The sequence below is a fragment of the Salpingoeca rosetta genome, assembly GCF_000188695.1.
Source record: "Salpingoeca rosetta unplaced genomic scaffold supercont1.27, whole genome shotgun sequence".
Lineage (NCBI taxonomy): Eukaryota > Choanoflagellata > Craspedida > Salpingoecidae > Salpingoeca > Salpingoeca rosetta.
In genome coordinates this window covers 93495-105037 of record NW_004754907.1, presented here as the reverse complement: position 1 = coordinate 105037, position 11543 = coordinate 93495, and the positions used below count along the sequence as shown (strand labels likewise).

Below are 11543 nucleotides of genomic sequence, written 5' to 3'. Positions count from 1 at the left end.
CGGACATATCTCACCCGCGCAGCAGGTGGTCGCCACATATGAGCGCCAAACACCACTGTCTCACTGTATAATCGTGGCAGCACTTTCTCTCCGCGCGCACACGCGTACGTCGACCTCCACCACCATCACCACCACCACCTCCATCATCATCCATCACCACCAGTGATCCTTCGGGCGTGTGCTCTGGTCATGGAGCGGTGTGGTGACTCCGGGTCGAGTTCCGAAACCTGCAGGTGTTTCAGCCCCTCCATCGCCGCCTGCGATGCTGGATGGCCCACTGCTGCACGCGCTCGTAGCTGGCGCGAGACATGGAGCGTACATGAGCGCACTCGTGTGAGGGGGGGGGGAGCAGGGACAGAGAGAGAGAGAGAGAGAGAGACAGAGAGAGAGAGAGAGAGAGAGAGAGAGAGAGAGAGAGAGAGAGAGTGTGTGTGTGTGTGTGTGTGTGTGTGTGTGTGTGAGTGTGTGTGTGTGTGCAAGTGCGAGCGCATGCAGGTAGCGTGATGCACACACGATGAACGAAACACCAAACGGCCAGGAGGCACTTGGAGACAGGACAGCACAGAACGAGTCGAGATGAGGGCATTGCGGTGTGTGAGATGGATACGGGTACGGTGCAGGGAACCGACCGTGGTGAACGGGTGCGCGGGTGATGGCTGGCTGGCTCTGGCGCGTCTGTCACGTTCATGGTGGTGGTGGTGGTGGTGGGCATGAAAGTGAACAACGCGAATTCGATACAGCACGCGCAACCCACCATGCATGCCCGCACACACATGTCATGCATCGTCGTACCATGTATGTGTGAGGAGGGGTGTGCGTCTTCTTTGGAGTCGTGCGAACGGCCTGCATACACACCAGAGGGAATGCAGTGAAACTGAGCAAGCTCAGATACACATGCGCATACATCCACACCCACACACCCACACGCATCCCAGGCGCAGCGCTGTTTCGTACGTCGCTGGATGTGATGACGGCGCCTGGCGCGGCGGTGTCGAGCTGCGCCACGTGGCGCGCCCCTGGCCGCATCACACACGGAGTGTAAGGTCACACGCGGTGTAAGGTCACACGCAGTGTAAGGTCACACGAACATACACGCGTTTTCTTAGGCCGCAATCCCAACCTTCAGAGACACAACTGCAGTACACACACACACACACACACACACACACACACACACACACACACACACACTGATGTGTGCACCTCTGTGTTTCCTGCGCGGTGGGCGCGGGCTGCTGGTGGCGCCTTGTGGGAAGAGACCCGGGTGCACTGGAGAAGAGGCGGCGTCGACAGGGTGCTGTGTTCTGCTGCTGCGGTGCTTGGAGCCCTTGACCAGCTTCGCAGCCTGGTGCGCATGCTTCGACTGGTGCGCAGCGCGGCGCCGCTCCTAACACGCGAATGCAATGTCGTGGGTAGAGGGTTGTGAGCAACAGGAACAAACGTGCAAGAGACGCTGTGCAGCGGGTGCTGGGGACACCAGAACAACACAAGTGCGTGCATGGGTGTGCGTTCGCGGATGGCTGGAATCACATTCATGTACAGGTACGCACCAGCGTGGGTGCCGATATCCTGTACTCGTCAAGGTCGTGAATCGTGTCCTGCAATACCGACCGCACGCATCGCGCAACATGAACGAGCAGCAACTGTCGATCCACGGCACAAACACACAGCCACACACACACACACAGCCACACAGCCACACATCCACACACACACACACACAGCCACACAGCCACACTTTCACAGCCACACACACACACACACACACACAGCCACAGACAGCCACACACACACACACACACACACACAGCCACACACACACACACACACACACACAGCCACAGACAGCCACACACACACACACACACGTACATCCCACGGCGGCTTGTCGTGTCGGCGGGCCTTGGGGCGCCTGGCGCGTGCATCGCGGCGCGGGTGGTGATCAGGGTTGCTGCTGCGGTGCTGCCGCTCAGCAGGGCGCAGCCCCGTACGCGATGACATGCTTGCTCCGTGACGTGGAAGCCGGTCGTGATTGACGTGACAAAGTGATGGTGCTGCCGGTGGGCTATCAGTGGACTGTGTCGTGTTGGTTTTTGTGCTTCCTGACGTGGTGACACCAGTGTCTGGCCCACAACCTCACTCACTGTTGGATTGCCACACCGCCACCGCCGTTGGCACTGCAGCACTGACACTGGCGAGGAAAAAAAGGTTGTAGTTTCAAGGTGAGACAAGTCACAAACAGTTGCGAGGAGGTGGGGCACCGAGCAAGCAAGCGAGCAAGCAAGCAAGGGAGGTCCAGCAAGCCTTCCCTGACACACACCAGCACCACTGCACCACTGCACCACCACCACGCACCCCCAACACACCTTGCCGCTGGCTGGTGCTGGTTGTGAGGAAAAAGTGCAAGCGAGATAACGGACGTCAAATTTGACGTCATCCTGTCAAAATTGACGTGACTTCGGTGCCGCGAACTTCGAATTGATGGTGTCAGGCAAAGGCGCGAAGAGAAGGGCGGTTGGTGTGATGTGATGATGCAAACAAAGAAAGAAGGAAAACGATCAAACCACGCACCATCCACACCATCCACACCATCCCTCGACGACATTCATCGAACCTGCACACCAAACACACAAAACGACGATGGACGGGGACATGATCGTCGCGCAGCCCAGGTCTGTCTCTGGTTTCGGCGTATCTTGCTGTGTTTCTTTGCCTTTCCTTCTTTGCCTTGGCTGCTTGCAAACAACAGATACGACGTGTCACATCACACTGTGCCACAACCACCACACAATCCAACACCTCGCCTCACCCAATCCCACACCTCGCCTCACTCAATCCACGTCTCTCCCTTCTCTGTCTTTCTTTGCAGGCGCGTGTCGCTTGGGGTGCCGATGCAGGGAGGCGGCGGCAACGACCACCGCCAGCACCGCCACCAGCAGCATCACCACTATGACACCTTGAGTTCGAGGGCTGGGCATTCGGGGAGCGGGCACCGCAGGTTCAGCAAGCTGGACGATCCGCTCGAGATGCACGCACACGCACATCCAAAGTCCGAGTTTGAGCACTTTGAGATGCAGCCCATCCACAAGCAGCCGCGCCTGCAGCAAGGGTTTGGCGCACACATGGCGCTCAGCCACACCAACAGGAAAACTGGCGGCATCTGCAGCTGCGAGCAGAGCGAGGTCTTCCCAAAGCGATATGAACTCATTGCCGAGTCGGGTACGTCAGCGCGCCAGCGTCATGTCGTTTTGTGTGCGTGCGCTCTGGAGAAGGGTTGAGGGGTAAAACATCGAGTGCAGGATGCTCGGATGCACACACGCATACACGCACACACGCATACACGCACACACGCATACACGCACACATGCATACACGCACACACTCACGTACATATATCAATTTTATTTACACTCGCATACACATCGCATCACACACATACATTGCACACACATTGCACTCACACCCACCACAGGGGCGGAGTGGTTTGGGCTGCACCAACGGCGTCGGCCGCGCTTTGCGTGCTGGCTTGCAGACTGCCTGCCTGCATGGTGTTCGTTCTGTCCACTGCAGCGGTCTGTCGAGTTGCATAGACGCCACGACGCGCTGCTTCCAGCGCACGCACGCGGCAGTAGTGGTAGCGGCGGCAGTGGCGGTGCTGCTCGGAGTCGATACAATGCGGGGGCGCAGATGCGTGTGGAGGAACAGCCAACCATGACGGTGGATCTTACACCAACGACTTGCATGGTGAGTATCCACGGTGGAGACTGTGTGTGTGTATGTGTGTGTGTGCATATGTGTGTGTGTATGTGTTTGGGTGTGTGTGTGTGTGTGTGTGTGTGTGTGTGTGTGTTAGGGTGTGTTCACGCGTGTTTCGAGGAAGGAGAGTGTATGATGATTGTGCGTGTGTGCAAGTGCACATGTGTTTGTGCACATGTGTTTGTGAGCGTTGATCGTGCATGCACCCGCAAAACAGCACTGTGTTCACGATTACACCGCATTCAACACCACGTTCATACCTCTGCCACTATCACCAGAGCATGCCATGCCTGGATGGCCTTGCGTCACGTGACCGCGCTGTCCTGTACAAGAACGGCCAAGTTGCCGCCCGCGTGCTCAAGCGCGGTGTCATCAACCACATCACGGCCCCGTGTCGCGTTCGCTGCGGCGGATCACAGGTTCGCTGTTGCTTTGGTTTTGGTCGTTGTTTGGAGCATGTGTATTTGTGTATGTGCGTGTATTTATGTGTGTGCGTGTATATGTGTGTGCGTGTATATGTGTATGTGTGTGTATGTGCGTCCTTGTTGTTGACGGAGCGTGGAAGAGGCAGTAGTGGAAGTGCTCCGCCAGAGGTCTAATCTCATGTTGTGTTGCCTGCAGGCAATCTTGTCCGTGGAACCAGTGGGCGACAACACAAAAGGCGTCAGCTCATTCTACATCCCAAGTGGTAAGGCCACCTCTTATGCATGCGTAACACTTGCAAGTTGTCCTCTGTGCGTCTCTGTGCCTCGTGTCTCGCTCTGCCACCCTGTCTCCTTCCTTCCATCCATCCTTCCTTTCCATCACACACGTACATCCCCCCAACACGATCCGCCCCTCTCCCCCTCTCCTCTGCACAGAGCGACAGTGCTGTCGCGCGTGTGGGTGCTGGCTGCTTGCTCCCCACGCCTGCTGCGGTCACGACACACGAGCCACGAGTGCTGTGAAGCGGCGGCCAAGTTACGGCAGTCACACCCCGGCACAATTCCTCGTGCTGCCCATCCTCGAAGCAGGAACAGGGGTGAGATTCGCGCGCGCGCGCGCGCGTGTGTGTGTGTGTGTGTGTATGTGTGCGTGTGTGTGTGTGTGTGTATGTGTGTGGGTGTGGGTGGGTGTGTATGTGTGCGTGTGTGTGTGTGTGTGTGTGTGTGTGTGTGTATGTGTGTGGGTGTGTGTGGGTGTGTTTGTTTGTGCGCGTGTTTGCGCACGTGGATGAAAGGCGCACTGTGCGTATTTCGCGCCATCACATCCATCGACAGCGACAAACTTAGCCCTCCTCCCTTTCGCACATTCGTATTTGTCAACAGGAGAAGAGAGCGTCACTGGTTGTGTCCGGGGATTGGGCACACAGCACACACACGTGCTGCAAGCGCTGCTCTCACCTGGAAGACGACTACGAAGTCCGCGTGGAGTTGATTGCATCACAGGACCGCCCGTGCTCTGAACAGGAAGCGTAAGTTTCCCCTGTGTATGTATGTGTGTGTGTGTGTGTGTGTGTGTGTGTGTTTGTATGTGTTTGTTTGCGTGTATGGGGGACGAGAATAAGCGTTGCTGTTCGACTATTTTCTTTCTTTCTCTCCCTCATCCTGCCAACCTTACTTTCCCCAAACACATCACATGCACGTGTGTGCTCCACACCAATAGGGAGCTGCTTCTTGCCCTTGCGCTGTACTTTGACGACCGCTGGCTCGTGCCCCACCTCCAGCACCCCCTTGGCCCCGTCACCATGCCGAAACTCTGCATGAACATCTGTGATGCGTGATGCATGGCATTGCACGTGTTGGTGGACGTCATGTCTGTTCTGTTGCTTGGCGGCACTCGTCATTGCAAGATTGTACGCCGCGTGACATGTGCTCTTGTGCTCTGGTTGAAGTCTACGTGTGACTTCATGGGTTGATTGTTTGTTTGCTCCCAAGCGTATCGGTTGTGGCTGTGGCCTGGTCATGCATGTGTGAGCGAGACTGCTGTCGTGTTCCTGTGCTCCATTCATAACTTTTGTTGATTCCTTCTTCACCTTCCAGACGTTCTCTCTCTCTCTCTCTTTCTCTGTTTGGCTTGTTGCATTTTGGCTCATGCATCCCCTTGTCGCATGCAACCTTCATCCCATCAGCCACCCTTCTCATGGCACACGCTCTCTCCTCAATGCACACAGTGCGCCTCATGTTACAGTTAAGTTACAGATGCACTTGGCTTTTGTATTCAAACGCAACACACAAGAAACGGGAAGAAGAGAGGAGCAGTGGGTGCATGCATGCAAGCAAGTCAGGACACAAGCAAGCGTACACACACACACACACACACACACACACACACACACACACACACACACACACACACACACACACACACACAAAGCGTGTGCTCATTCGATGGGGCGGCGGCAGATGTAAGGGCGGCGTTCATTGCAGAGACCATCAGCCCAGCGCCCCGTGTTCGTGCCCGTGAGCAGCATGTACAGACACCGCTCCACACGCTTCCCTTCGCCTTCGTTCGACAGCCAGGGAAAGCCAAAGTCAACAACGGGCGTCCCGTCACTCCAGGCGAGCTCGAAGCGGCCGCCCAGCCAGATGCTAGGGTGGTTGGTGTTGTTGGTGGCAAGCTGCGTCAGCCATGTGAGCTGGCTCTGGGAGCTGACGGACGTGATCTCAGCACCATACTGGATGCACTGGTCCTCAGCCTCTCCAAACTCAACCATGGCGGTGGAGACGATGCGATACTCGTAGTGATCGGTGAATTGGGTCCACATCTGCTCCGTCGTGGTCGTGGTGGTGGTTGAGCCAGATCGTGTTGTGGTTGTGGTAGTTGTGGTTGTTTCGTCGCTGGGACGTTCGCAGATGAAGCCACGACGACGCGAGCACCGAAGGGCTTCCCACAGCCCAGTCACATCTCCATCGCTGTTGCGTAGGTTGTGCAAGAGACAGCCTGCCTGGCGGTTGTCAGATGGCTCACCCTCCTTCCACGGCAGGCCAAAGTCAACGACGGGCGTGCCGTCAATCCACTGCAGCTCTTGGGGCTCAGGGAAGATGCCACCAATCCATGCCTCATTGTTGTCGGTACGGGCAATGGCGAAGCCCGTGAGCCACACGTGCTCGTGCAGTGACGTCACAACAGCAAGATGGCCCCCTTGTTCAAAGCAAAACGTCTGTGCCTCTGAGTGGCGCATCTTGTCCTCGTCGTAGACGTTGTACTCGGACCCCTGGAAGGCAACCCAGCCAGATGTGGGCCCAGGGAACGGGGTGACAGACCCAGTAAACTCTGTTGTTGTCGTTGTGCCTTCCGTGGTAGTCGTAGTCGTGGTAGTCGTGGTGGTGGTTGAGCCAGAGCGTGTTGTGGTAGTGGTGGTTGTGGTGGTTGTTTCGTCGCTGGGACGTTCGCAGATGAAGCCACGACGACGCGAGCACCGGAGTGCCTCCCACAGCCCAGTCACATCTCCATCGCTGTTGCGTAGGTTGTGCAAGAGACAGCCTGCCTGGCGGTTGTCGGATGGCTCACCCTCCTTCCACGGCAGGCCAAAGTCAACGACGGGCGTGCCGTCAATCCACTGCAGCTCTTGGGGCTCAGGGAAGATGCCACCAATCCATGCCTCATTGTTGTCGGTACGGGCAATGGCGAAGCCCGTGAGCCACACGTGCTCGTGCAGTGACGTCACAACAGCGAGGTGGCCACCCTCGCTTTGGCAAAATGCCTCGGCGTCACCATGGTGCATCTTGTCTTCGTCGTAGACGTTGTACTCGGACCCTTGGAAGGCAACCCAGCCAGATGTGGGCCCAGGGAACGGGGTGACAGACCCAGTAAACTCTGTCGTTGTCGTGGGCTCGCTGGTTGTTGTGCTACCCTCGTTAACAGTGATGGCCAACTCGTAGTCCACGGGGATGTAGCGGGTGTGGTACACGTTGATGTACACGGTGGTGGCGCTGCCGCTGCCGCTGCCGGGTGCTGTGTAGCTGCCTTGGTAGATCCTGTCATCGGATGACGTGAGCGGGGTACTGCCGCTGGCACCGTGGTACAGGGCGAGTGCGGGGGTGCCGGCCAGGCCCTGGAAGGCAACAGAGACGTCGATGGTGCAGCCTGGGCACAGCTCGAAGGCATACCAGTCTCGATCCTCGGGGCATGCCTCGGCCAGGAGCTGTGACGGCACCGAGGTGATGGCGTATGCGGTTTCGCGCGTATCGCTGGGCTCATACGGGTCGTAGAAGCAAGGGAACCAGGAGCTGATGAAGCTGGTGGACGAGGTGGTGGTGGCGGGAACGGCTGTTGTGGTGGTGGTGGCTTCGGTGATGTTGATGGTGATCTGGTAGGAGGTTGGGCCGTCGTTGCTCGGCGTCTCAGTGTCCTCGAAGATGGGCTGGTACAGGTAGATGTGGAGGAGGTGGGATGTTTCGTCGAGCGTGTTGCTGTGGGTGAGGCTTTCGTCATCAGACTCGGAGGTTGAGGTGTCGCTGGGCGTGCCATCTGCAGCGTAGATGACGGCGTCGATGTCGCCTTGGGCGTTTTGGAAGGTCACCTCAACCTCAACCGTGCATCCCTTGCACACCTGGAGCTCGAACCAGTCGTCTTCGTCCTTGCACACGACACCAGTGAAGGTGGTGCTGGGTGCTGGGGCAATGTCGGCCGGCGTGTCCGAGTCACCGTTCCCAGGGAACACATCACCAGGGCAGCCCTGCGCGGAAACAGCGGCAACGGCCAGGGCCATCGCCACGGCCAACAGTGGGAGCCGCCGCACGGCGCACGCGCCAATGGAGCAGCTCATTATAGTCTGCGGTTGGTGTGGCGGCGATCGGGGAGTTGAGTGGAGTGGCTTCTGCGCTTGTGTTGGGCTGTCTGATGCGAGGCGGATGCGAGACGGGTGTAAATGGTGCACGGAAACAAGACAAGCGAGTGACAAGGGGAGGGGGGTGTGGGATGATGATGAAGAAGCAATGCAGCAGGGGCAGCGACGCAAGACACACAAGGAGGCTCGGTGGTCGTGCTGAAGCAAGCAACGTGGGAAGCGAAGGAAGGTGAGCGCGAGAGGAGGGAGGGGGGTGCCTGTGCAGAACGCATTCATGTGCCAGTGGTGGTTGGTGTTTTGCTTTGCTTTTGCTTGTTGCTTCTGCGCGTTTTGCATGCAGGCACATTCGACTGAATTCAGTCAGTACACTTTTGTGGTGTTGTAAAGAGCATCTGCACGTGGCTCGCGAACAACAAGCAAACAGCCAAGAAGAGACTGTGGTCATGGATCCGTTTGCACTGCTGCGTGGTGGGTTGAGGTTTGACAAGGAGAAGGATGACAAGGTGCGGCAGATCTTCGAGGCAGACTCTGAGGATGACGACAGCACTTCCCAAACCCTCGTCGTGAAGGTGTGGTGCTCTTATGTCGTGAATGACGTGAATTGTTTGTGAGTGTGTGAGTGTGTGTGAGTGAGCGAGTGAGTGCTTGTGTGCTTGTGAAGAAGAGCCGTTCAACCTTGTGTTGGTTCATGTGTCGTACGCACTCACTCGCACGCTCATCGTGCTCACATGCACCGTGCTCACATGCACCGTGTTCACGTACTTGGGCTGTTGTTGGTGAGAACAGACAAAGCCAAAGGGAAAGAAAGGCAGGGAGGCGAGCAAGAGGAGACATGATGACCGTGACGACGATGACGACGATGATGAAGATGAGGATGACGGGGCAGAAGACGTGCACCAAGACAGCAGCGACGAGGAGGACGATGACGATGAGCTGGAAGTAGACCTGGATGAGGACGAGGACGAGGATGACGATGACGACGAAGAGGAGGACGGTGAGGAAGAGGATGACAGTGTTGAAGGGAGGCTTGCCAAAGCCAAGCGAATTGGCCCCAAGAAGGTGAGGAAGCAGCATCAGATCCAAGTCAAGGGCGACGATGTGCCTCCGCCCGTTGTTGCATTTCAGCAGCTGAGCGACTATGATGTGCCGAAAGTCGTCCTCTCAAACCTCTGCAAGATGCACGAGAAGCCAACGCCAATCCAGGTGTGGTGGTGGTGTGTGTGAGTGTGTGAGTGTGTGTGTGTGTGTGTGAGTGTGTGAGTGTGTGTGTGTGTGTGCGTGTGCGTGTGTGCGTTATGTGCTGTGTTGCGTGACAAGATTGACCGTAGAGCAGACGTGGGCGTCTGGGGGCGAGGTGCCAGCTGCGTGCGTTCGTATTGCTCACGTCAACACGCATCAACACGCATCAACACGCATCAACACTCCATCCTCATCTTCATCGTGCGTTTGCCAGATGCAAGCCATACCAGCCATGCTGAAGAAGCGAGATGTGGTCGGCATTGCTCCAACAGGTGCGTGCACGTGCGTGGTTGTGTGTGAGTTTGCTCCTCAGGTTTTACGTTTGTGTCATTGCTAGTGTTGTTCTGAGCCAACGCTGTTTACCTTTCTTCATCCAAACGAACCACACATCCTCACCATCCGAATACAACCTTCATTCATGCCATCCGCTACCACCGCTACCACCATCCTCAACGCTACCACTGTCACATCAGGTTCTGGCAAGACGTGTGCGTTTTCGTTTCCGCTGCTGGCGAATCTTGGCAAGCACGATGACAGCGGCATCCGCGCTGTTGTCGTCGCGCCCACGCCCGAGCTCGCATTTCAGGTGCCGTGCGGACCTCCGGGGAGGAAGAGCGGGGAGGGAGGAGGGATGAGTGTGTTGTTGCGTGCATGTAGATGTGTGTGCGTGTGTATTTCAAGTGCACCCACGTTTACTGTTCACTACGTTTGAATGATGATGTGAAGTACATTTCGTCTCAACTCACATTCGCACCAATCCGCACACACACGCACACACACACACGCACACACACACACACACACACACACACACGCACACACACACACACACACACACACACACACACACACACACACACACACACACACACACGCACGCGTGTGCACAGATCAAGAGCGAGCTGGAGCTGTTGAGTCGGGGCAGCAAGCTGTCGATCCAACTGCTGACGAAAGCGAATGTCGGCAACGTCGCAAAGGCCCGCCAACGCTCCCACGGTTGTGTGCAGCATTTGTTGAATTTGTGGAGGGGGAGGGGATGATGAGGTGGTGTGATGTGTGTGTGTGATGTGTGATGTGTGTATGTGATGTGATGTGTGTGTGTGTGTGTGCGATTGCACAAAGTCACTGCTAAGTCAACCATCGCAGCAATGACACCGTCTCACGTCCTCATACCACCGCCAAACAACACCACAACACCGCCGCCATCATCAACACCCTCGCGTCTCGCCTGCAGACATCCTCGTGTCGACGCCGCGGCGACTCGTGTACTGCCTGAGCAAAGGGCTGATTGACCTTGCGAAAGTGTCGTGGGTGGTCATTGACGAGGCCGACACGCTGTTTGAAAACGGATACGAGACACAGCTTGATGAGATCTTGCACGCCTGCGCCAACAGGGAGCATGTCTCCCTCTTCAGCGCGACCATGGTCAGCGGCAATGGGGGGCGGGTGCGGTGGTGTGTGTGTGTGTGTGTGTGTGTGTGTGTGTGTGTGTGTGTGTGTGTGTGTGTGTGTGTGTGTGTGTGTGTGTGTGTGTGTGTGTGTGTGTGTGTTGTTGTTGTGTCGTCTAATGAGTTCAGCACATTTCACCATCTCACCGTTCCCCCATATCGCACGCGACCGACATCTCATCATCATCAGCATGCATCATCACTATCATCGTCCATCTGACGGAGTGTGGAGAGAATCTCGCGCGAACTGTTCTCTAAAATACATCAGGTGCGCGCGCACACACACTTGCACATACATGTGGAGTGCGGCGCTCGTGCTGTCTTTTGTT

General features: G+C 56.7%; 4 protein-coding genes across 4 annotated transcripts in view; 2 read left to right on the top strand and 2 right to left on the bottom strand.

Annotated features, from left to right (window-relative positions):
* Positions 1–2447, bottom strand: part of PTSG_12815 (uncharacterized protein) — a 9423-nt gene extending 6976 nt beyond the window's left edge. Inside the window, exons 1-7 of the mRNA XM_004989683.1 lie at positions 2367–2447; positions 1873–2191; positions 1551–1598; positions 1204–1387; positions 955–1016; positions 793–843; positions 630–675 (exon numbers count right to left, since the gene is read on the bottom strand). Of these exons, the coding sequence (XP_004989740.1) occupies positions 630–675; positions 793–843; positions 955–1016; positions 1204–1387; positions 1551–1598; positions 1873–2001 (520 nt within the window). The 5' untranslated portion in view covers positions 2002–2191; positions 2367–2447. The remainder of the gene's footprint in view (positions 1–629; positions 676–792; positions 844–954; positions 1017–1203; positions 1388–1550; positions 1599–1872; positions 2192–2366) is intronic.
* A 101-nt stretch (positions 2448–2548) lies between these two features.
* PTSG_08942 (uncharacterized protein) lies at positions 2549–5981 on the top strand. The gene is made up of 8 exons (XM_004989682.1): positions 2549–2672; positions 2870–3219; positions 3473–3744; positions 4035–4175; positions 4378–4444; positions 4617–4777; positions 5064–5209; positions 5401–5981. The coding sequence occupies exons 1-8, from the start codon at positions 2641–2643 to the stop codon at positions 5516–5518; spliced, it is 1287 nt and encodes a 428-aa protein (XP_004989739.1). The 5' UTR covers positions 2549–2640; the 3' UTR covers positions 5519–5981.
* A 137-nt stretch (positions 5982–6118) lies between these two features.
* Positions 6119–8811, bottom strand: PTSG_08941 (uncharacterized protein; the record flags this gene model as incomplete). Its single annotated transcript, XM_004989681.1, has 1 exon — positions 6119–8811. Exon 1 carries the CDS (start codon positions 8801–8803, stop codon positions 6119–6121), a length of 2685 nt encoding a protein of 894 aa, XP_004989738.1. The 5' UTR covers positions 8804–8811.
* A 159-nt stretch (positions 8812–8970) lies between these two features.
* PTSG_08940 (uncharacterized protein) overlaps positions 8971–11543 on the top strand; it is a gene marked incomplete at its 5' end in the record, with an annotated part of 5111 nt that continues 2538 nt past the window's right edge. The window contains 6 exons of the mRNA XM_004989680.1: positions 8971–9096; positions 9314–9730; positions 9981–10038; positions 10240–10352; positions 10657–10762; positions 11001–11191. Coding sequence (XP_004989737.1) covers positions 8971–9096; positions 9314–9730; positions 9981–10038; positions 10240–10352; positions 10657–10762; positions 11001–11191 — 1011 coding nt within the window. The remainder of the gene's footprint in view (positions 9097–9313; positions 9731–9980; positions 10039–10239; positions 10353–10656; positions 10763–11000; positions 11192–11543) is intronic.